The sequence below is a fragment of the Pseudonaja textilis genome, chromosome 2 (genome assembly GCF_049901715.1).
Source record: "Pseudonaja textilis isolate UNSWEBS1 chromosome 2, rPseTex1.2, whole genome shotgun sequence".
In the NCBI taxonomy this organism is placed as follows: Eukaryota; Metazoa; Chordata; class Lepidosauria; order Squamata; family Elapidae; genus Pseudonaja; species Pseudonaja textilis.
In genome coordinates this window covers 2309039-2335316 of record NC_141991.1, presented here as the reverse complement: position 1 = coordinate 2335316, position 26278 = coordinate 2309039, and the positions used below count along the sequence as shown (strand labels likewise).

Genomic DNA, 26278 nt, shown 5'->3' with positions numbered 1-26278 from the left:
CTCCTGTAATTCCCTTTTCTGCTGTTTCTTTTTTCTTTGTTTGACTTTCCAAATAATTACCTCTTCAATTGTCCCCTCAAACCTTCAAGTTTTAATTTCCATGCTTTTCCCCCTGTTTCAATGTTCGTTGTGTTGTTTGTTCTTTGAGGCTGACCTTTTCTTTAATCAACTCCTCCCCTTCTGGATCTCCTTGTTCTTCTTTGTTCTCCAATGTTGCCATTTCTATCATCTGTAAAACAATACTGCACAGTTCCACTTTTTTCGATATAATTTTCCTTATACTTCTTAAATCCAATTTTATTTCCTGACAGTATTCTGCCATTTTTATGCACCTCTTTTAATTTTAGTTTTTCTTTTACATTTTTCTTCAGTATTTAAGTCCAGTCCAGTTGTCCAGCAGTTAATTTAAACCAGCTTCTAACCATCCATTTCTGTTAAATTCAATTTCAATTTTCCAGTGTCAAAATAGTCCAGTGTTCATGAATTTTTATTAAATTCCTTCTGTTGAGTTTGCCGCTTTCCAATATTTTTTTTAAAAAGTCTCAAGTTTTAAACCCGGTGTACCTTATGTACAGATATTGCACTTGGTTTGCCTGGTCTCCACACTGTCTGCTTCTTCACTGCTCCTGCATGATATTTGTCCCGGATAGCTTCCCTTCTTTAGGGTGGCCATATTTAGCCAACATTGCAGTTTGTCTTCGGGGGGAGGTTACCTAGCCAAGGAGGGGTGATGCGGCTCCCCTCAACACGACAGGTGGTCTCCCCCTTCTTCCCCATCCCTCCAAGGTGGTTCTAGCTCCATTTGGAGTTCTCTAACAGGTACAACACAGATTGAAGCCACACACGATCGCGGTCTTCAGTCCATCTTTGAAGGAAATGCCATCAGAAGTCCTTGTGCATGTTGTTTCTTAATGTGCACTTATTGTAAGCCTAATGTCTATTTTTAATTTTTCTAATTTATGATTTTTTTTCCTTTTGATGGCCAAATTCAATCCATTTATATTTATAGAAATTAATTTCTTTTTGTCCTCCATTGTTACACTTTATATGTAGGATTTATTGCTCTTGTAGTTCTTTGCTCTCTTGGTTCTTTGGGTTCCATCCTACCACCTATTGCTCCTCCATCTCATCCTCTTTCTTCTCTTTTTTCTTTGTCTATTTCTTCAGCCATCTCTTTTTGAAGTTTAATTTCCTCCTCCCTTTCTCTCTCTTTTTCTTTCTCTCTAAAGTATTCGTCATAAAATAGCTCTGCTTTCTCTATTGAATCCAATCTGTGGCTTTGCTCTTGCCAAATGAACATCAAGCCTTCTGGGATCAGCCATCTATAATTCACTCCTTTCTTAATCAAAATCTTTGTCAAGAATTGATATTCTCTTCTTAGGTCTCTCACTTTCCTTGGTACTTGTTTTAGGACTTTGATCTCCTTCCCTTTGTATTTCAATGGGTCATCTCTTGCTTTCTGTAATATTTCTGTTCTAATTGTCTTCTTGGTAAATCTCACATGGACTTCTCTGGGTAGTTTATTTCTCATGGTGTATCTAGTATGTACTCGGCGTACTTCATCCATTCTGTCTATCATTTTTTCTTTCCATTCCATCTATCATTTTTTCCATGCTCCTGCCAAGACTTCTTTCATTATTTCTACAAGGTTTTCTCCCTTTTCCTCTTCTATATTTTGAAATCTTAAGTAGAAATCAACTTTATCCATCTCCCAGGCAATCATTCCCTTTCCCTTGTCTTGCTCAAGTGCTATCAGCCTGTTATCTATTTCTCCTACTTTCTTCTCTGTCTGATCTCCTCTTTCTTCTATCTTTTACATTCTTTCTTCATTCTTCATCATCATTTGTTGTATTTTCTCCATTTTCTCTTCCATTTTTCCCATCCTCTCCTCTACCTTCCCAATTTTATCTTCCATGCGCCCAGAAGTGGGATTCTACCAGTTCTGTCCGTCTCTGTAGAACTGGTAGCTCTGAAGAGCAGCAGACATAGAATTGATTCTATGTCTGCTGCTGTTTTGGCCCGCCCGCCCACCTGGGCTCTTACCTGACCTTTATTTCCTGGTTTTTCAACCTCAGCTGCTTTGCGAGGCACAGCTGCAATTGAAAAAGCAGGAAAAAATTGCTTTTTCAAACGCTGCTTCCCTGCACGCAACACTGCTCAGCTGTCCAGGCAGCAAGCTGATGAAGATTTACACACATGCGCAGCGTGCAGGGAAGCAAATCATAAATCACCAAACCAGTACTTAACCCATTAGATCCCACCCCTGCATGCGCCTCTCTTGGTCCTGTATTGCTTGCATTATTAATTTTAGTTCTTGAGTGAAACCTCCTTCTTTTTCTCTTTTTCTTTTTCCTGCTGTAACATGGCTTGTAGCAATCATTCACTGGCTGGATTTAGAGAGGAGGAGGTAGGGATCGATGATCCTGCAGCAGTTGTCTTCCTCATCTCAAATTAATTATAATCCAATCGAAAAGGTATCTTCCAATAAATCCAAAAAAAGAAAAAGAAGAGAGATAAAACTTTTTTCTTCAGGTCCTTTTCTATCTTATTCCAATTGTTAAAAATGAAAATGGGAAAAAAGAGAAGAAGAAAAAAGAAAGAGAAAAAAAAAGAAAGAAAAAGGACAAAGCCAAATTCTTTAAAAATTTCCAAAATCTAAAAAAAAGTAAAAGTCAGAAATGCAAAGTCCACCATATTCAGGAACAGGGAAACAGAAACAGCAACTGTAATCCACTTATTAATAAAAGGAAAAAAAGAAACATTACAGTGTTCCAAAAAAGAAAGCCAGAGGTTAAAAAGCAAAAAAGGCCCAAAAATTACACCAGCAGCAATAAAAAGATAAAACAATACAAAATTGCCAGCTGTTATTTTAGGTTTAAGTCACAAAATGAATCCAAGCCTCTGTATAACATCCAACTAGCCAGAAAGCCAGAGTCAAAACATCAATAGGATATAGTCCAAGGTCACAATAATCTGTTCTTCTGTTTCACTCTCCAGGTGATCACATAATTTCAAGCGCAACACCTGTTTTCAATGCTCTATCTAATTCTTAACCGCCTATAACCAAAATAATTCAGTCGTTAATCTCTTAGTTTTTCCACCTTTATATGTTAGTGACCTCTACATGGCAGTATTACTCAGCTTTTCCTTCTTGCTATATTGTATCCAGTAACTATATTGTATTCAGTAAATTTTTCTAATATACATCATTTCCATTCATTGCAACGCTTCCGTGACAGTATGCATTCTTTTACATAAATCTTTTTTTAAAAACAATTTTATTTGGGTTTTCACAAAACAAAAAGAAAAATAGAACATCTTCTTTTAGTGAACAGCATGGTTCCAGGTTTTCACATTTCCACACAGATAAAATTTCAGTTACATATATATTCATCTTTCATATTCAGTTTCTTATCTTATCACTACTTTATATATTTTCTATTTATTTTTACTCAAATACCTCCCTCTGGCTTATTTTATAGTTTCCTCATTCATTTCTGGATCTATTTCATTTCCTTTTCAAAGTTTCCATATCTTTACAATCGTTACTTATACTTTTGTCTGTCCTGCTTACAATTTCACTACACATTCTTAGATCATCATTTCCCAAAAGATTCCTCCACATTTCAAATATTACAAAACAAGGTTTCCCCTGTAATTACCATTTAGAATGTGTCACCTACATGTCTTGTAAATAATTCCCTTTCAAATATCATTAAACATTCTACTTTTAAATTATCCCCTTAAACGATTATAACATTCATCTCCTAATAACTATATTATAACATAAATCCCTTTTCAATCAGATTCTGCATGGTACTTTCCCCTTCAATTACCTCTAAAATATTTTAAATTTCAATGATAAAAAGAGCAGAAGAAAGATTTAGTCAGTACACATTCATCCTAGAAGCTGATATTAATCTCCTTATAGTCCTCATAATTCTTCTCAGTTATGTTTTATGGATCATTAACATACATTGATATTCATATTTTCTTGATCCTTCTAATCTTCATTTCAATTACATTTTATAAGTCATTCAGTATACATATTTTCATATTTTCATATCTCTATACTTAGTTTGACTGTTAACAAACATTCCATTGATTAACAATACCAGTTTCATCTTCCATTTTAATATATATATATCTTCCTATTTTCTACATAGTGTATTATTTCTAATGTTTATACAATCCCTTGTTACCTTGCAGAATCCTCTCTCTTAATTGTATATTCAGCCATTATCTCTGTGTCTTTCAAATAAGCAATTTCTTTTTATTTTTGTCCGTTTCCCATATTCCTTTATTTCCTGATTCTGTTTCTTGTAATTTCTTTTCTCCTTTATTTTCCCGCTCTTTTTCTCACTCAAATTTTTGTTCCCCTCCCTCTTTGAAGCTTCCTCCTGTAATCCTCTCTTTCCTTGTATTATGTTTATTTTTCAAACTATTCTTTTTTCTAATTACTTCCTCTAATCTTCAGTTTTTAAATCCTTTTCCCCCCTCTTTTCGCTTCAAACCTTGTTGTCCCAATTGTTTCTTAAAGATGTTCTCTTCTTTGTTCCTCTCTCCTTCTTCCTCTGAAGCTCCCTCATACTCCAAAACAGCCATTTCCAGAAATTGTAGAGCAAAATTACACACTTCTCCTTTCTCTTGCAGCTGTTCCCTCATGTTTCTTAGTTCCATTTTCAGTTCCAGAAAAAGTTCTGCCATCTGTCAACGCTTCTCAATACTTGTAAACAACCAAAGTCTCCTTTAGTAATCCATTATCCAGAGTTTCCAAAGTCATCAAACAGTCCCAGGACAGTTTCTTCTTTCTTCCTTCTTTGTTGCAAAATTCCAAGCTCCACTTTCACTTTCGGTGGGGCTCTGTTTTATTGTAGCAAGATTTGCTTTCTTTATTATTCTTTGAAGATCTTTTAAAAGTTCACATTTAAATTCTTTTAGCACCAGTTAGCACTCTCTGTTTTATCCAACTTCCCCCCCCCTTTTTTTTTCCCTTCGCTTTTTCTCCTTTTCTGGCTTTTAAATTTCAAAGGTTCCTTATCTTCCCTTTGACACTTACAATTGCAGCTTTAAATTAGCCTAATTGGTGTCAAGATTGTTTTACACTGATTTCTTCTTCAAGCTTTCTTTTAAAGTTCAAAGCCACTTCAAGCTATTAGATCTTTTTTCCTCCTCTTTACCACCGCTTTAAAAATCTTTTTCAAAAGTTCTTAAGTATTTTAATTCTAGGCTACCTTGTATTCATATGTTAATTCTGCTTAGCCCAATCAGCCTGGCTGTTCCCTTCTCCCTTGCTCCTGCACATTTTTGTCCGGTCAGATCTTCCTCTTTGGGGTGGCCATCTTGACCACGCTTGCAACCGCCTTTGCAGAGGAGTGATTGCCAAGCCAGGGAGGGGAGATGAGGTTCCTCTCAACCCAGCTGGTGGTGTCCCCCTTCTTTGCCACCTCTAAGGGGTGGCTTCAGCCTCAAATCTAATAGATCAGGGCGTTCCGGCGGCAAGCTCAAACCCAAACCGCAGATGATCGCAGATTCCGGTCCATTGCTGAAGAAGCCTAACCGGAAGTCACTTTTACATAAATCTTAACTATCTGTAAATTTGTCTATATTCCTTAATCTATTTTTGTCCAATATAGCTTTTACCTTATTATCCTATTGTCATCTTCTCTATTCATCTCTATATCTATTATTTAGCCAATCATACAATGCATTGCATGTCAAATAATAATCCATTTCCTTTCTGTCTTTTATCTCCATATTCTGTTTTCTTATCATATTTTCCTATTATACCTAATAGAAAAATCTCCGGTCTTAGTTCAATTTCTTGTTTATATGTTTCTTCTGTCTATTTTTTTGTCCTTATCCAGTATTTTCTTGCTACAGGGCATGTCCAGCACGCATGGTAATATGTTCCTTGCTTTTGTTTGCATTTCCAACATTCAGATGATCTGTTTGGAAACATTTTTGCCAATCCAGCAGGGAGTAGGTGCTATCTGTAGAACATTTTGTATAATTTTTTTCTATATCCTGCCCACATCATCAATTTATAATTCTTTTCCCACATTTTTTCTGATTTCTCCAATTTTATCGTGTAGCCAAAATTTTTCACCCAAACTATCAGTTTTTCTTTAAACCCTCTCTTCCTCCATCTTATATTCCAACAAATAATTGTATAATTTTTAATCAATTTCTCCTCTGGACCTTGTAGTATCTTATCTAATTGTGATAGTTCTCTATGAATCCCATACCTTTCTACATCTTTCTTGAATCTTGTTTGTATTTGCATATATGTCCACCAGTCTACCTCGATTCCTTGTTCTTTTAATTCTTGTTTCATTTTTAATATCCCTTGCCTGTTTAAGATATCCTTATACCTTACTATCTTATCTAGAACTAACACATTTGGATATATTGATGCCTCCATGGTTGATAACCAGATCGGAATTTTGTCATAATGATTCCTTTTAATCTTTTCCCAAATTAATAGCAACACATTTCTTATTTGGTGTCTTTGGAAATAACTGTGTGTCTTATTTTTCCCATCCCATAAAAATGCATGCTACCCTAATTGTAACTCATGTCCTTCAATTGTCAATATTCTTTTATTTTTCAACGTTACCCAATCTTTAATCCATGTAAGGGCTGCTGCTGTGTAGTATAATTCCCCATCTGGCAGAGCAAAAACCCCTCTACTATTTCTGAACCACAATTTTTCTCATTGTCTCTGAAATGTTTCCTTCTGTTTTCTCTTCCTGCTTCCTCTCTGGTTGTCCCGGCTCCAGATCCTCCATGGCAGGCTGATTTCTTTCCTGCTGGAGTTCAGAGGTTTCTTCTTGTCCATTTGGGAGATCGCCTTCTCCCTGCCTTCTCCGAAGCTTCCCCTTTCTCTTGTTGATCCATCCAGGAATCAAGCAGCCCTTTAAGAGCCTCCACACGGGAAGATTCGGGCCATCAGAACAGAGCCTCATTCCTTTGAGCCAATTCACTGTGACAGGAATAATAAATGAATTTAATAATTGGGTAGTAAAGCTCATTTCCCAACTCTTTGTCAGTGATGAGAACTTCATACATACAGTGGGTTTCTAATGCACTACAATTGTTAATTTGTAATCTCTCTTTTGTGCAACAGCCAGAAAACTGGTTAAGTTATTCCAATCTCGCCATTGCTTAGATCATTAAGAATTTAAAAATTTCTAAAGAATGGAAATAAGTAAACTGTTTTTAAATGTTTAGTTTGAAAAGAGAAACTGAAAAATTGAAAAAGGAATTTTATAAAAAAATGAAAAAAGAATTTTAAGATTGAAAAATTGAAAAAAGAAATTTAAATTAAAAATTATATTTAAGGGTTGAAAAAAATTGGAACAAGGAATTAAAATTGGAACAAGGAATTTAAAACTTGAAAAAAAGAAATTGAAAACATTGTAAAGGAATTTTTCTTAAGGAATATTGGAGTATTTCTTAAGTAATATTCTAGTATGACGTGGTTATTCTCACCAAAGGTTCTTGCAACTTCAACTCCCTCTATCATTTCTTCTCTACTTATAAGAATTAGGTCCAGTATAGCTTTTCCCCTAATTCCCTCATCTACCTTTTGGATGTCAAAGTTGTCCGCTAAGTTGGTTAGGAATCTGTTTGATCTCCTACTTGTTGTAGAGTCTGTCTCCCAGTTGATATCAGGGTAGTTCAAGTCTCCCATTACATCTTGATGTTATCCTCTTGATATAGTTTGTAATCCACGCATGTATTGAAAATGACAGGTGGATACAGTTTACAAGTTTTTTTACTTCCATGTCTTGCCAATAAGTATGGTATTTCCTGTCCCATCCATGTATTAACAGGTTGGATTGCGCTTAATCCAGCACTTTCTAAAAAAATAGCTATTGAGGACCTTTTGACATCTTTGGTTGCACAGGTAGTCCTCATTTGCCACTTCTTCCCTGAGCCTTCAATGGCACAGTGCCTACTATGGCACAGTAGAAGCAGACGTGCACCTGATGCACAAAATTTGTGGTAATCCTAGCAGTTGTTCAGTGACCGCTTGTCAGCAGTGACTGTGATTTTGAAGGTGCAGGAAAAGAAGTTGCACCAATTCGGGTTCTGCCCATAGTTGCACATTTACGATGGTGGCAGCATCAAACACTCAGAATCCCTATTTGTGACCTTCCCAGCTAGCTTATTACAAGCAAAATCATTGGATATAGTGACAAAATTGCAAGTCACAGTCATATGGAATTGCCTTTAACAACCTACACTGATTCTCATCCACGCTGCGCCGGGAGTCCAGTATGGGTTAGACTCCTCCCTGTGACATCATAGAGCTGAGTCTGCCACTATATAAAAAGCCAGCCCCTAGCTCTCTCCCCAGCTTTAACTCAGCTCCTTGTCAAGTTGATCTAGTGTCTTGGAAGCAGTTGAAGTTCTTAGGAGAGGGAAAGGAAAGGAAAGGCTTTTACACAGCTCCCAGGGTTCTGGTAGAGCTGTGTCACCTGGAGAGCAGGGATCCACTCTCTTGCAGCGTTCAGGACTCGGCGCTGCCACTGGGAGGCTGTGGGTAAGGGAACCGCTTAGAAACCTCCCACAGCCTTCCCCAGCGAGATCAAGCAGCCACTCCTTCCACGAGCTGCAGCAATTGATTTTTGCGCCTCTCAGCTGTTTTAAACAGAAGCAGCCGCTTTTCGCTGTTTTTTCTCTTCACTCAGGGCTTGCAAAGCCTAAAGAGCATCAGGAGCTCCGTGGCAATTCCCCTGGGAGTCTCCACATGTGCAAGTGGCCATTTTAGAAGCATCAGCCATAATGCACATGCAAGTGGCCATTTTTAATTGGCCCAATTACAGGAATGACCATCCAAGAAGTCTTTTTGTGACCGTTCCTGAACGCTTGGCCCAGCTATAGGAGGCACATTACGAGGGTTGTTCTCAGCACCTCTTGTGTCCCTCCTATTTTTCATCATGGAAGGAGATAGAGCACAGGCTGAATGTTCAGACCTAGAGGAGCATGGCCCTCAGACCCAAAAGAGAAAGAGGCAGCGAGGCCATTCGGCTCAGAAAGAACCTGCTGCAAAAGATTAGGGCCAAGGCACTTGAACCAAAGAAAACTTCTAAGGGCTGAGAAGAGAAGGCATGCTGCTCTTGAAAGGCAGTTCACTAAAACCCTAGACCAGATGAGAGGACATTTGCAACAGGCTTCCCTTCCAGGGGAAGTGCAGATTTGCCAAGGGGGTTGGTCCTAGGGAGGGGAGGCTCAAGCCAGCACCTCTCCATGCCTGGTCTCCTGATAGAGTAGAGGAAGAGTTTGGTCCCCAGGATTTAAGCAGATCTGGGCCCAATTTTAAACAGGCTACTCGAGGTCCACCTCCTGGTCAGATCATCCGGGGTGGCCACAGGCCTAGACCTGAGGCTACCTTCACACCTACTGCTGCGGGCCTATGCCCAGCTGACACCTCCCCCCGCCCCACTGGCAATGGGCCTAGTGATATCAGAGATATGATTTCTGTAGCCATCAGACAGGGCCTAGCAGGTTTCCAACAACTCCTTTGTCCTTTGCGGGGGGGTGTCAGGCCTTGTTTCCTGCTTATTCCCAAGGGGTCCCTCATCAACAAAGGGGATATCCCAGACATCAGGAATTTAGTGGCCTCTCAACCCAATCTGACTGAGGAGATTATGGTGAGAGGGATTACACCAATCCTTTGGAGCGGAGGAAGAAGAAGAAGAGATCAGGGACCCCAATATGTCAGAGAAAGAGGGGTTTCATCGTGATCAACCCTCCTCAATGGTGGTTTTCAAGCGTGCTTTATTTAAACCACTAGTACAAAAGGCATTGGTCACTGCCCAATTGTCTCCTGAGGAAGTGGCCCCAGAACCCCAGGGGGATTCGTCTTGCCAAGGGGACTCCCTCTTCTCCAAGCCAGTGGTCCATACAGAGGTCCTCCCTTCTCCTCTGTTGTTCCTGGACATAGTTAAGGAGCAGTGTGCCTCTCCTGCTGCAGGGCCTTTGTCTTACGGCAGGTGTTTCTATAAGATGGGCCCTTCTTTAGCCGATGCCCTTGTACTGCCTTTAGTTGATGCTCCAGTCGTGGCCTTGTTCTCCTCCCCTGGCACCCCCACTGAGCCAGAGGACATGCTCAAGGCCGAAGACAAAAGATCTAAACAAACACTCAAGCACAACCACCAGGCCTCGGCTTGGGCTGTTCGGGCCTCAACAGCAGCGCCGTTTTTTTTACAAGGGCTTTATTCTGATGGCTGCATCAACTACAGGACCGTTTACTACCCATTGACTTCAGATCACACCAAGATCTGAACAAGATTATTGCAGCTGCTGAATTTACAGTGGATGCCACTCTAAAGTCAGCCAAGTTCGCCTCCAGGGCCATGGCCTCCTCGGTGACAGCGAGACGGCTCCTGTGGCTACGAAATTGGCAGTCTGACTCCTGCCAAAAGTGGACATTGGCATCGGCTTCTTGAGCTGGAGAGAAGCTCTTCATAGAAGCCCTAGACCCATACCTGGTCAAAACCAGGGACAAATGAAAGTTCCTCTCTTCAACATTTCAGGAAGAGGACGGATTATCACTCAACTCTGTATTTCCGTCCCCCCTCTTTTCAGGCTGAGTCTACTTCTTGCTTCTCCTGTAACCAGAGGGTGTTCCCTCAATGCCAGCAGCAACAACCAGAGGCTGCAAGCAGACGACAACATCAAAATACGGGTAAACAGGCCTTTCGAGGAGGAGGAGGCCGTTCCTTCTGACACTAAAAGTGAATGGCTGTTCTCCCCACCCATTGGAGGTCATTTGGCCTTCTTTGTCTCCAGATGGCAGGAGTCAGTGTCAGATGCCTGGATGCTCAGGATGGTGAGGTTGGGTCTGCAGCTGGAGTTCCTCTTGCCACCCCCATGTTTTTATGTGAACTGTCCCATTTTTGGGATAGTGTCAAACGGGCCTTCATGGAATCAGCCATTCGACACCTTGTAGAAATTAGGGTCATTCAACTGGTTCCAACTGATCAATGAGGGCTTGGGTTTTCTTCTAGTCTTTGTGGTCCCAAAGGCATCGGGGGTTGGCGAACCATTCTCGACCTCAAGTTTTTGAACAGGTTCATCCCATATAGGCATTTTAAGATGCAGACCTTGCATTTGATCCTAGAGAGCATTCAGGAGGGTGACCTCCTCTCTTCTATAGACTTCATGGAGGCTTACCTCCATATCCCCATCTGGCGCCATCACTGCCAGTTTCTTCGTTTTTGTTACCAGAATGAGCATTTCCAGTACTGAACCCTTCCTTCGGGCTTTTGTCGCCCCCCAGAGTTTTCACCAAAGTGTTGGCAGCATTGGTGGCTTTGCTTCAAGAGGTTCCAGTGAGACTCCAATGTTACCTGGACAACATCTTGATCCAGTCGACGTTGCTCCACTCCGCCAACGAGACTTCCATACGACGTTGCAGTTTCTATAGGACCACGGTTTTTCTATCAACTTCAAGAAAAACCACCTCTCCCACATGACCAGACTACTCCATTTGGGCGTGATAATCGATACATCCCTTTACAAGGTCTTCCTTTCCCTGGATCGCAGGGAAACCCTGAATGAGATGATCCTTCAGATTCGAGTGCAATGCACAGTCTTATCTTTCCAGACTGCTGGGGAAAATGAGCTCCTGCATCGGCATTGTCCCGTGGGCACGGCTCCATTCTCAGACTCTTCAATGGTTCCTGCTATCATATTAAACAGTGGGACCCAGCCATACTTCCTCCAGGGTGCATGTTCCTCCACAGATTCTTCACTCATTCCACTGGTGTCAATCCCCTGCACTCTGGAGGGGACATCCATTCAAGGAGCCAGACAGAATCCTGCTCATCATGGATGCCAGTCTTCAGGGCTGGGGGGCCCTTCTTGCTGCGAGATAGCCCAAGGGTGTTGGTCTCAGGTAGACAGGTCTTGCCCTATAAACTGGATGGAACTCAGGGCCATCTTCCTGGCACTCAAGCATTTCCAGGCCAGGGTGGCAGGGGCCCATGTGTTGGTGATAATGGACAATGTGGCCACAAAGGCACATGTCAACCGACAGGGAGGGACGAGATCCAGAGCCCTGATGAAGGAGGCTGAACACCTAGGGTGGTGGACGGAGAGGCACCTTTTATCCATCAGGGCAGACCACATTTCCGGGGTTGACAACTCCCAGGCTGACTGGCTGAGTCGGAGCACTGTCGACCATTCAGAGTGGAGTCTCTACCCTTCCCTGTTTAAGGAGTTTTCTTTCAGGTTTGGAGCTCCCTCAGTAGACCTTTTCGCCACTCCCCTAAATGCTCAGGTGAGCAGATATTTCACCAGATTTCCTTCTCAGCAAGCGAAGGGGACCAATGCTCTTCAGAGCAGATGGCACTCAGGTCTCCCCTATGCCTTTCCCCCTCTTCCAATCATTCCAGCGGTCATTTAGAAGATGTTGGAGGAAAAGTTGGAGCTGTTTCTCCTAGCACCTCATTGGCCTGGGAGACCCTGGTTTGCTGATTTGGTGAACTTGTCTGTAGCTTAGCTGTGGAGGATCCCAGCCAACAGCATCTCTCTACATCAGGGAGCCTTGATGCACCCGGACCCTCAGTGATTCTACTTGACCATGTGGCTCTTGAGTGGCAACATCTGAGAGACTCTTAGCCTTCCCAATAGGGTTATCTACACCATTCAGGCTTCCTGTAAACCTTCTACGATCCACATTTACGATGCCATCTGGAAGGTTTTCTGCAATTGGTGTTTGAAGGAAAACCGTGTTCCCACCTCAGCATCTGTAGCTGACATGTTACTTTTCTTTCAGGATGGATTGGATAAAGGGCTCTCGCCCAATACCCTCTGTCACTAAGTGGCAGCCCTATCATCAGTTCTGCACTGCGAAATTTTTCTTCTCTGTCCCATCATCCTTCAGTTCGTAGATTCCTAAAAGGGGCCTTTAATCTCCATCCACTGGTGGTTCATAGGTACCCCACGTGGGAGCTCCCCAAGGTGTTGCAGGCCCTTAAGTGGTCACCATTTGAACCCCTCAGATCAGTGTCACTCCAATTTTTGACCTTTAATGTGGTTTTTCTAGTGGCCATCTCATCAGCCAGGAGAGTTCAGAGCTGGCGGCACTCTCAGTAAGACAGGACCTCTGTACCTTTCATGGAAACAGGGTGGTCCTATGTTTAGATCCTACCTTTGTCCCCCAAATTAATACCTGGTTCCATAGAGCCCAGGACACTGTGTTGCCAGATTTCTGTCCACACCCTAACCACAAGCTGGAGTACAAGTGGCATAAGTTGGATGTAAAAAGAGCTTTACGCATCTACATCAAACATACTGCTGCATTTCGGAAAACTGAGGCTATGTTTGTGTCATTTTCTCCAAACTCCATGGGGTGCAAGGCCTCTTCTCCTACCTTTAGTAGATGGATCAGGTCATGCATTGCCAAGGCCTACCAGGCTTTGTCTGTTCTGGTGCCCAAGAACCTTACAGCGCGCTCCACCAGAAGCACAGCTACATCGTCCGCTTGGTCCACTCAGGCATCTCTCGAAGAGATATGTAGATTGGCTACCTGGGCGTCTCCGTCACCCTTCATAGGGCACTATCGTCTGGACTCATTTGCTTCGGTGAACACACCATCTGGTAGATGGATGCTATAGAGGATTGTTCAGCAAACGGAGTAAGTAGACTGGACTATGGCCCTCCTGTAGACATGCAGGCTTTGGTATGTCCCATCCTGGACTCTTGGCACAGCAGGGATGAGAATTGGCGTTGATATAATTATCTTAGAACTCCCTTTCTGTCTACCCTGCAAAACAGTCTAGCCCCACCCTTGCTGGGTCCGGTTCTGGTAGAGACAGGGTTGATTTTCTAATTGTTTTTTTTTTTGCTTCCATAGATACGCCAAGTCTGTCAAGTATCTTCGCCTAAAGCTGGGGAGCCAGCCAGGCTTTTTATATAGTGGCAGACTCAGCTCTATGACATCACAGGGAGGAGTCTAACCTATCCTGGACTCTCTTGCAGCATAGATAGAAAGGGTGTTCTCAGGTAATTATACCAATGCCCATTTGCTTAACAACTACAGAGGAACAGATACAAGTTAGCACTGTCATGTGACATCATGCTTAATGATTGAACTGTTTAATGACGCAAATATCAGTTCCAATTGTGGTGGGTTAAGTGAGGATTACTTGAGTGGAGATGTCACCAGAGTACTTGTGGACACTGTTTTCTGCTCTTATTTGCAGCTGAGGACTTCCATGGACAAAAAACATGTCTAAATTTAGCTCAGAAGGTTTGAACATAAACATTCTGGGACATTTTATCAGACTTGAAATACATAGATTTTCACATGAATACCTATGTAGGTGGGGTATATCTGTTGTTTCACTCTGTAGGAATATGTCTGCAATTATATAATCTATCCCTGGTACTTCAAGTTATAATTGATGATAGTCCTTTGTGTTGCTAAGAATTTGTGATGGACCCAATTAAACAACTGAATTTGATTGAATGCATATTTGAACATGTATCTCAATCATCTTCCATGTGTCGAATGAATCAAAAATAAGGTAAGTGATTACTCTAGTATTGGGGCATGTTTGCTTTTTCATTGTAATATTTACTTGTTTGTTTTTTCACATCATCTCTAACCATTTCATAAATAATTAATGTTACACTTTTCTTTGAATCTTACAGACAAAGAATATGGCAATAAGAACACTCAGGACAACTGCAAATAACAAGCAACATTGAAAAGAAAAATGAATCAAGCCAGAAATCAAAATAATTTCCATTTCCTTCAGAAAACCACACAATTCTCCTCCTCTTCCAGAAGTTGTTAGAAAAAAGACAGAAAATTAAAAAAGATTTCAAGCCAGAATAAGCAGATTATACACAACTCAAGGATACATTACATGAAAAGTCAAGGGAAATTATTTTTCATTCAGCATATCTGGAAGTCAGTTGGAGGAAAAGGTGAATAGTAAAGCTATGTGGAGCAGACAGTAATATAGGCCTCTCCCTGTGAGGAAGAAAATGGCTTGAATGAAAGCACCACTAAACAAGGCATTGTCACATTCCACTCTAGTAATGCATGAGTGGATTGACTCCAGGGACAACTGACTAGATAGTGGGAAAAGCTTCATTAGAAATTATGAGACAACAGAGAACTCACACAGAAGAGAAACACTTTGAATGTCCTGATTATGGGAAAGTCAAAATTCCAGTCTGGTGATATACCAGGAGAGAAATGCTTTGAATGTCCTGATTGTTGCAAAACTTTCAGTTGTAATCCCAACTTGGTGATACATGAGAGGAATCAAAAGGAGAAAACCCTTTCAATGTCCAGACTAGAAGTTCCAGTCATAATTCCAGCTTGGTAATACATCAGAGGATTCACTGCAGGAGAAACACTATGAGTGTTGAAATTATGGGAAAGGTTGCATTACAAATTCCCACCTCTTGAGACACATGAGCATGCACACAGGAGAAAAACCCTTTGAATGTCCTATCTATGAGGAAAGTTTCAATCAGAATTCCAACATGATGATACGCCAGAGGCCTCACACAGGAGAGAAACTCTTTGAATGTCCCGACTGTGGAAAAAGTTTTAGACAGAATTCCAGCCTGGTGATACACCAGAGGACTCACACAGGAGAGAAACCCTTTGAATGTCCTATTTGTGGCAAAGGTTTCAGTAATAATTCGAGCCTGGTGAAGCACCAGAGGACTCACACAGGAGAGAAACCCTTCGAATGTCCTTACTGTGGCAAAAGATTCAGACAGAATTCCCACCTGGTGATACACCAGAGGACTCACACAGGAGAGAAACCCTATGGATGTCCTGACTGTGAGAAAAGCTTCAGTCAGAATTCTGACCTGGTGAAACACCAGAGGACTCACACAGGAGAAAAACCCTTTGAATGCCCTATTTGTGGGAAAAGTTTTAATCGCAATTTCCACCTGGTCATACACCAGAGGACTCACACAGGAGAAAAACCCTTTGAATGTCCTATCTGTGGGAAAAGTTTTAGTGAACATTCCCACCTGGTAATACACCAGAGGACTCACACAGGAGAGAAGCCCTTTCAATGTCCTATTTGTGGGAAAAATTTTAGTCGCAATTCCCACCTGATGATACACCAGAGGACTCACACAGGAGAGAAACCCTTTGAATGCCCTATTTGTGGGGAAAGTTTTAGTCGCAATTCCGCACTGGTAATACACCAGAGGACCCACACAGGAGAGAAACCATTTGAATGTCCTGATTGTGGGAAATGTTGCATTACAAATTACAGCCTCATGAGACACAAAAGGACTCACACAGGAGAGAAACCTTACGACTGTCCTGACTGTGGGAAAAGTTTCAGTGACAATTCCAGCCTGGTGATACACCAGAGGACGCACACAGGAGAGAAACCCTTTAAATGTCCTGATTGTGGAAAAAGTTTCACTCACAATTCCGAACTGGTAATACACCAGAGGACTCACACAGGAGAGAAACCATTTGAATGTCCTATTTGTGGGAAAAGTTTTAGCCGCAATTCCCACCTGGTAATACACCAGTGGATTCACACAGGAGAGAAACCCTTTGAATGTCCTGATTGTGGGAAATGTTTCATTACAAATTCCAGTCTCATGAGACACCAGAGGACTCACACAGGAGAGAAACCCTACAAATGTCCTATCTGTGGGGAAAGTTTCAGTGAGAATTCCTACCTGGTAATACACCAGAGGACTCATACAGGAGAGAAACCTTTTGAATGTCCTGATTGTGGGAAAAGTTTCAGTCACAATTCTTGCCTGGTAATACACCAGAGGAGTCACACAGGAGAGAAACCCTTTGAATGTCCAGACTGTGGAAAACGTTTTAGTCAGAATTCCCACCTCATTAGACACCAGAGGACTCACACAGATAATAAACCCTTTTAAATGTCCTGATTGTGGGAAAAGTTTCAGTCAGAATTCCTATTTTTTAATACACCAGACTCACACTGTGGGAAAATCTTTCAAATTTCCAGTCTGTGGACTTTACTTCAAGCATAAATCATCCCTTTGTGCACACAAGGAAATCCACATGAGGCAAAGGTTGAAGAGTTTAGAGAAGGATTGAATTTCATTTGTGATCTCCCATTCACAGTGTAGGTGAGAAATTCACTGAATTCTGGCTGGATTCTTTGTATTCAAACTTTTCTCAGGATTAAAATTATAGGTGCAGAGAAAAGGAAATTGGAAAATGGCTAACGGCCGTTTTCTGGTTATCAGCAGAATCTTCTAGATTTGCAGAAGAAGTGGAATTCCTCAAAAAGGGATCTTGGATGGTGCTTTTGTACTGCAGGAAGTTAGCACCCACCCCTCTTCCTAGGAAAATGAAATATCCTAGGAATTATTAAAAAGGCAGAATATTTCCCCTAAAAGGAGAAGTAGAAACTCAGAAGCAGAAACTCACCTCAGAAGCAGAAGCTCACCCCCACCTTTGTTAATGGGCGGGCCATTAAGGCCTAGGCCTGAGTATTCTACATAATAAAGGCCTCTGCTCATCTCATCACCTGGCCGGGGAGGATTGCATCAGCAGCACTCAGGTGAAGCCATGTGATCTAGACAAAGCCTATAAAGTTAGCTACGACCCCATCTCTGGGAGTCTGATAGCCAATGGGATACATTTCTTACACAGGAACAGGAAACACTAAGGTGGGGCCCAACAGGGTATATAAGGAAAGGTCCCTTAGCATCTCAACCCTTCTTTTCCTTCACCCAACATCTTGAAGCATGTGGTCCTGTTCACCCTCAAACCATCTTTGCAAACAGCCTCTATGTTTCCAGTGTCTTTTTCCCCCTTGGAACTGAACCCAGAAGGATAATCCTTCCAACAGTATGTTGATTATGGACCCACATGTGGAGTCTCAATCTTCTACTTTGGTTTCACCCAGATTTTAAGCCCCAGAACTGAAAGTGAAAAAAGATGATCACGTGCTTCAAGATGTTGGGTGAAGGAAAAGAAGACCTGAGATGCTGAGAGTCCCTTATACACCCTCTGTTGGGCCCCACCTTAGTGTTTCCTGTATCCCATTGACTCCCAGGGGTGGGGGTCTTTGCTAACTTTAGGCTTTGTCTGGACCACATGGCTTCACCTGAGTGCTGGCTGATGCAGGCCAGGTGGTGAGATGAGCAGAGGCCTTTATTATGTAGAATACTCTGGCCCAGGCCTTAATGGCTCACCCATTAACAAAGGTGTGAGTGAGCTTCTGCTTCTGAGGGGAGGTTCTGCTTCTGAGTTTCTACATTTTTTGGGGGGGGGGGATATTCTGCCTTTTTAATATTTCCTAGGATATTTCATTTTCCTGGGAGAGGGGTAGGTTTTAATTTCCAACAATCTCCCCTTTTTACCAAAATATGTGGGTGGAACACACATGTTATTGGCAAAACATTAAAATCAATCAGATCAGGGAGACTTGATGACTTGATACAGTCAAGTTTCAAGCAAGCACAAGTCCCAAAATTCTTCACAGCCATGGTTTTCCTTTAAATTACAAGCTGCCCATTTCCAAGGGATGGTTACTAAACCTGCCTAGCTCTTTGCTTCCAGGGTTTGTGAAGCCAAATTGAGGTTAGCCAGTGTGCAATCCAGGCTATTTAGTATTTTTAAAATTACACACAATGAGCCCTGGGACACCTACTCATGAGACCACCAGTGCAACATATCCTGCTTTTCTGGACAACTGGGCAGACTGTGATTTTGTGAATCACAGTCAGGGCTTGGGGTTTGGAGATCTCTTTTCTGCTATCTCTTCAAGTGAGGGAATTGCCTGAAGGGGATGCCCCCTCCACCATTGGATTCACAGAGAGATATGACTGGGCATTAGTGCCACAGAGCAGCAAAAAAAATCACAACAAAAACACATTAAAAAAAAGCCAGAAGCAGCTTTGTGTGGAAGTAGATGAAGGGAATAACCTTTATCTAATTCTGAATGGTGTGTGTCTCTGTGTGCTTGTGTATGTAGCTACTTTTACAATACAGACAATACAAACATGGTGGACAATTTTGCCTCCCACCAAACATAAGTCGAAGATGTTCAGAATTTGCTGGGCCAGCCACTCAAATACAATCCTTACATGAATACATCAGACTGATTACAATATAAATGATACAAGAAAGAAAACATTACAATGAATTTCACATTACAATGAATTTCCACCATCCCCCCCATAATCTTTCTAATTGTCTTCTGGGGATTGAAAAGAGTCTTTTAGTCTTTTCTTTCATGTTAAAAAATTCTTTATTGAAATTCAAAATATAAAAAAGTTCACAAAAATTCAAAATATTAAAATGTTTACAAAAATTTCTATAAAGATGTGTCAGTACCTTTCAACATCATTTTCTTGACAGTTCAATAAGTACATTACATACAATTAATACTTGACAGTTGTTTATAGTATTAGTAATACTAATTCACAGTGCCTTAATATTAATAAAAAAGTAATTCATATATATAGGTCGATGGTTCAAAGAAGAAAAAGAATATATTAATACTAAGTACATATATATATGTAAATATATATATATATACATATCTATATTTGTTTTCTTATCTCTGTCTATATCTATCAAAGATCAGAGATAAATCTATATAATTATAGTCTATGTACTGTGCTATATATTCCATAGCCATAAGAGGAGATAAGGTATACATTTTTAGCTATACAATATAAGTATAACTACATAAATATTATAAATTAAATATGAATATTTATATAAATCTGGCAATTTCTCAATTTCAACGGCTTCTCATTGAGCCTACATGTATATCAATATGCCAATTTTATTTCCTCTTTTGACCTATATTTATCATGTTTTACCCATTGATACCAGATTGAATAATATTCTGAGTTTGTCATTTAATTTCCATCTCTGCCCATTCCAAGATTATACAAATTATAACTTCATCTGACAGAATGGTGGACATCTTCCAAGCCTGAGCTAGCACAATTCTTGCTGCCGTTATTATATGTATAATCAAGTATTGGATCTTTTTGGAGTATTTATCTTTAATAATTCCCAGGAGAAATAATTCTGGCTTCCCTTCCAACCTACAATGGGTAATTTCCTCTAACCATGTTTGTATTTTAATCCAATATTTTTTAATTTCTGGGCATAGCCAACAGACATGGAAGAAGGTATCTTGTGTTCTCTTACATTTCCAACAGTTCAGGTTCAGCTTAGGATACATTTTTGCAAGCCTGGATGGTGCTAAATGCCAATGATAAAAAGCATTTTATATACATTTTCTTTATATGCAACCAACTTGTCAAAGAAAAATTTTTATGCCACACTTTTCCCCAGTCTTCTAATTCAATGTTATGTCCAAAATTTTTAGCCCAGGGTAACTTGGATCCTTTAACAATTTCCTCTTCTAAGTTGAAGTTTAATAAATAATTGTATATTTTAGATATTATTTTTTCTTCTGGTCCTAGCAATTGTTTATCTAGCTGGATTGCTTTTATTTCAAATCCAAATTCTTCTAAGTCTTTTTTACATCTCGTCTGCACTTGAAGGTATGTCCACCAATCTATAAATATTCCCTGTGTTTCTAATTCTTGACTTGTTTTAAGTCTTCATTGATTATCCAAAATTTGATAGTATTTTACTTTTTTGCTGATATCCAAAGTATTTGGGTGGATCATTGCCTCCATAGTGGACAGCCAACCTGGAATTTTGGTATAATATTTCTTCCTAATTTCTTCCCAGGTGTTTATCAATGAATCTCATAAAACGTGCCTGTAAAAATAGGAGTGGTTCTTATTCCTGGGGTTCCATATGAAGGCATGCCTATCCTTCTAATGTCAAAATTATCCTATTTTCTAATTTAATCCAGTCCTTAATCCATACTAGAGATGCTTCTTTGAGGTAAGTCTCCCATATTGGGAGTCCAAAGAAACCTCTCCTTTTGCTATCCCATAAGTAAATTGATTTTATTCTTGCTTTTTTCCCTGACCATATAAATTGCATAATTATTTTATTTAGATCTATATAAAAATTTTAATCTAATGTTATTGGTATAGTTTGGAACAAATATAACAATTTGGGTAGGATATTCATTTTATATTTGCCCTAAAAGTGAAAACTGTAATTTACTCCCATTTGTCCAAATCATTCCCTATTTGCTGTATAAGTTTTATATAGTTATCCTTTTTATAATTTGGAGGCCCATTATTTCTCTCAATTCCCTTTTATCTTTTGCGGACAAATTCTTAACTGGCATTTTGGTTTTGTCTTTATTAATTTTAAGACCTGTTGCCTTGCCAAATTTTTCTATTTCCTACAACAGTATCAGGCCAGATTCCAATGGGTCTTCAATAATAAATGCCATGTCATCAGCAAAAGCCTGTAACTTGTTTTCTTTTTTAATTTGGGTTCCTTTTATTTCCTTAATTAATCTAATTCTTCTTAATAATATTTCTTATGTCAGGATGAAAAGCAGAGGTGACAAAGAACAGTCTAACTCATTTCATTATTTCAAATGATTTTGTCATTTCCCCATTTATTAATATGCTTGCCTTTTGAGTGGAGTAAGACATTTCTATCATATTTTCAAATCTTTCTCCAAATTTCATAAATGTAATCTGTTGAATCATAAACATCCAATTTACATTATCAAATGCTTTTTGTGTATCCAGTAAGACAAGAGCCACTTGACTTCCTGGATGAGTTTCATAATATTCTAATATATTAATTACTGTTCTTATGTTATTCCTAATTTATCACATTGGGAGAAATCCATTTTGGTCAAGATGTATTCTCATTGACACTGCCACGAGATTTCAGGGATGGGTTAAGGTCTTCCTTCTGATGTCATAGAGCTGAGTCTGCCACTATAAAAGCCAGCCTCTGGCTCCCCCCAATTTTTGGCTTAGCTTCTTATCTGAGAGCTAGTCTCTGGAAGGATTGCTTTTAAATAGCTAAAAGAGTTTGAAATCAGGAGACAGCAAATAATCGAAAAATCCAGCTCCCAGGGCTCTGGTAGAGCTCTGTCTCAAGAGAGTGGGGATCCATTCTCCTTCAGTGTCAAGGCTTTGGCGCTGCCACAAAAAGGGCTTCGGACCCAGGGAGCCTTCATTGAAGCCTCTCACACAGCTCCATAGATCACAGGGCTCGCTGTTGCCCAAGCCGCTTGACAGCTGACTCCAGAGCTTTATTCTATCACTTCTCAGTTGTTTCGCTACGATTAGATCGCTCGGGGCCTGGTAAGAGCTTATTGAGCGAAGGAGATAGCGAAGCTGTCCCAGAGCCCCTACACATGGTGGGAGGCCATCTTGTTTAGCCAGACGGCCATTTTGTTGGGGGGAAAAAGTTTCCCCAGGTCCTCACAGTCTCAGAATTTGCCTGGCCCAGAGCAATGGGAAGCACCCCAGTGGGGAAGCTCTGCTCTGTTGCCAATATGGAAAGAGAAGCACCCCAACCTGGCCACAAAGAATTGGAAGAACCCCAAGACACACAAGCCCCTTTGAGAAAGAAAAAAAAAGACAAAGAGGTCCTTCTGCCAACAGAAAGGCTGCTGCAAAAATCAGAGCCAAAGCCCTAGCTCCTAGACAGACTTCAAAATTGGAGCTCAGGGCTGAGAAGAGAAGGCATGTGGCCAATGAAAAAAGGTTTGAAAAGAGTTTGGCACAAATGCAAGCCCAAATTCATCAGATCTCTCATCCTGGGGAGGTGCATGTTGGCCCTGAGTTGTTTTCCAAGGGTGGTGAATTGGTTTCCAGTCACCTGTTAGCTTGGTCCCCTGAGAGAGTGGAGGAAGATCAATTTCCCCAAGACCTGAGCAGATCAGGGCCTTCCTCTAGATAGGCTACCTGGGGGCCTGGCCATTCTTTCCTAGGGGCTCAGGGGGTTCATAGGGGGCATAGGCCTAGGCCTGAAGCAACCTACACCCCCACTACAGTCTACAGTCAGAGAATAGGCCTGAGGACATAAGGGAAAAGGTCTCTGTAGCCATTAAGCAGGGCCTAGCAGAAGGATACAAACAATCCTTCACCCTCAAGGAGGAGGCCCAGCTTTGTTAAGCCAAGGTCTTCCACAAGGGGTCTCCCATTCTCAGAAGGGTGTTCCCAGACATCAGTTCTGTTTCCAACCCTCCTATTCAGAGTGGAGGGAGGAAGAGACTATTCCAAAACCTCTGACCAAAGTCACTCTGGTCATTCTGAGGCAGAGGAAGGGGAACTTACAGACCCCAATGTTATATCTGGGAGGATGGTTCAAGAACGGAGGCAAGACTCAGATAGTAACTAAAGCTCTTTATTTGTGACTTCAGATCTGAGCAACTAAACCCAGCCACAGCAGCCCCTTTTATAGGGCTGGCTGCGGCTAGGCAGCCAATGAAGGCGATTTGAGTTTGCTGCTCTTGGCAGGGCCAATCGCGGCAGCCCGTTTACTGGCCAATCGCATCAGTCTATGGCGACCAATCACGATCGGCTTTCAGCGGGCCAATCAGATTTGCAGGCTACGAGCCTGCTAGTCCGGAACACCCAATATGTCTGAGGAAGAGGACCTCAGAGTTGATCAGCTACCAGTAGCAGGGGGTTTTAGGTCTTGTTAATTCAAGCCCTTGTTACACAAGGCTTTAGTCACTGCACAGTTAAGCCCTGAGGAGGTGGCTTCTGAACCATAGGCATCTACTTCTGGCCACTCTGACTCACTGTTTTCCATGGGCCCGTCCCTGCCCAATGCCCTGGTCATACCTTCACTGGATGGCCCAGTGGTGGCCTTGTTTTCTTCCTCAGGCACTTCCACTGAACCAGAGGATGTCCACAAGGCAGAGGACAAACGATCCGAGCAAACTCTCAAGCGCACTCACTAGGCAGTGGCTTTGGCGATTAGAGCATCTACAGCCACCTCATTTTTTATGAGATCCTCATTGCGCTGGCTTCGCCTGCTTCTTGAACTCAGCCAAATTCGCTTCCAGGGCCATGGCTTCTTCAGTAATGGCTAGACAACTGCTTTGGCTGCACAACCGGCAGTCTGACTCACACCAAAAATGGAAATTGGCATCGGCTCCATGCACAGGCGATAAGCTATTTGGTGATATCCTTGACCCATACTTGACGGAGACCAAGGACAAGAGAAGGTCCTCTCCTCAGCGGGGAAGAAGCCTGAGTATTGCCCCGGGTCTTACTATCATCCCTCGTCCTTCAGATCTGATACCAGCCCTCGGTTCTCCAGAGGTCAGAGGTCCTTCCCTGCCCGTCAGGAACAGCAGCCTGAAGCTTCCAGCAGGCAGCAATATGCCCCTGGTAAATGGCCCTTTTGAGAGGGAGAAGGTCATTCATTTAGACGCTCGAAGTGAGTGCCCCATCTCCCCCCCACCATTGGAAGCCATTGGCTTTCTTTGCCTCCAGATGGAAGAAGTCTACATTGGACACCTGGGTTTGTGAGACGGTGAGGTCTGGCCTCCAACTGGAGCTTCTCTCCCCACCTCCACATTGGTTCATCCACCACCCCACGTCAAGGGACAGTTCTAGACGGGCTCTTATGGAATCGGCAATCCAACATGTCATTGACATACGAGCTATTCAACCGGTTCCTATGCATCAATGAGGGCAAGGCTTCTACTCTTGCCTCTTCATGATTCCAAAGGCCTCTAGGGGGTGCTGAGGTATTCTGGATTTGAAATTATTAAACAAATTTATCCCATACAGGCACTTTAAGATGCAGACCTTGCATTCTGTCCTTGAGAACATTCGAGAGGGCGACCTCCTCTTCTCTAGACCTCACGGAGGCTTACCTCTGTTAGTGTTTGGGGACAAACCCCCGAGCAGAGTGCACAGCAGCAGTCAAGCCAGGCAGCCAAATGAGAGTGAGGCTGGGCCCAAGAGTATACACACACTTGAGACAAAAACACTGTTTGTGGTTTTAAAATAGGTATTTAATTCACACAGAGATTAAGAAGAGTCATTCAGTCCATATGTCAGTATCCAGTATATCTATCCAGTTACCTAGTCTTTTAAACAGTAAATACAATGTCTTTATCTGCTTGTAAATCTTCTTCTTCTGATACCTTTCTCTCAAAGACAATGCTGAATCCACAGCTCACCAAGCAAAAAGTCCTTGTCTTCAATAGAGAGAAGTATCTTGCACAGTAGACATCTCATACAGGAGTAAACAGTAGTAGGCAGGCAGACAGCAGACAGACCAGAGACCAGTAACACCAGGAACCAGGAATTCGAAAACAGGATCAGAAACCAGGAAGTGTTACGTCTCTCTCACTGCCTCTTATTTCAGCTTACAACCGCACCCATAATTATGCAATGACATTGCAGGAGCTTAAAGTTGCAAACGCTTAAACCTAGGTTTTATATATTCATTCACCCAAACCAGTTGGTGTATTCATATACCCAACATACTCCCCTTTTGGGTGACATAAATATATAATGCCTTTACAATCTGAACCCATATTTTTCACAACTCTCTTGGTGCTTTATGGCACCTTGGGCTTTAGTAAAATTATCAGCTATATTGTCCTCCGACATACAGTACTCTAGCTGTATGATTTTACTATTTACAGATTGTCTTACATTCAGATATCTCAAATCTGTATGCTTGCTCCTAGTTTTTACTGCAATACTTGTGGCCATTTGAATTGCATGATTATCTTCATGTACAACTATAGGGTAATTTACAGTTATACCCATATCTTTTAACATTTGTATATACATAATCAACTCAGTACATAATAGAGATAAACAGGAGAATTCTGCCTCCATAGTAGACAAACTTATATGTTGTTGCCTTATAGACTTCCAGCCTATTAATGTCTTACCCAGCATTATGGCTGTTCCTGAAGTCGACTTTCTTGTGTCTCTTTCTGATGCGAAACTAGCATCTGCATAAGCACTCAATATGAGATCACCTTCTGGTTCTAAATACAGTGCATGGTGTAATGTTCCTTTAAGATATCTTAAGATTCTCTTCAATGCATTCCAATGGCATTGAAGGGGGTCATTATTGTGTCCTGCCAGCTGATTAATCCTAAAAGCAATATCTGGCCTTGACCAATTGCTAATATATGATAAGCTACCAATCAAAGATTGATACAGTTCCTTATCACATTTGGGACTTTGTGTATCCATTTTGCAAATATCCTGACTCATTGGAGTCTTTGCAGGCTTACAAAGTTCCATCTTATAATCTATTAGCAATTTAGATATCTTATCTTCTTGAGATATCTTATAACTTTTCTGTGTTTTCACTATATTCAAACCTAGATATCTCTTTATCTCACCTAATTGCTTGATTTTTACTTTCTTGGCT

General features: G+C 41.3%; 3 protein-coding genes across 3 annotated transcripts in view; all 3 read left to right on the top strand.

Moving 5' to 3' along the window:
* The window catches only part of LOC148126536 (uncharacterized), a 296703-nt gene that overhangs the window by 8756 nt on the left and 261669 nt on the right, over positions 1-26278 (top strand). The gene's annotated exons all lie outside the window — the stretch shown is intronic.
* The window catches only part of LOC113452335 (uncharacterized), a 268593-nt gene that overhangs the window by 8772 nt on the left and 233543 nt on the right, over positions 1-26278 (top strand). The gene's annotated exons all lie outside the window — the stretch shown is intronic.
* The window catches only part of LOC113452081 (uncharacterized), a 91129-nt gene that overhangs the window by 8680 nt on the left and 56171 nt on the right, over positions 1-26278 (top strand). The window contains 1 exon segment of the mRNA XM_087928479.1: positions 14674-16894. Within this exon segment, the coding sequence (XP_087784605.1) occupies positions 15448-16894 (1447 nt within the window). The 5' untranslated portion in view covers positions 14674-15447.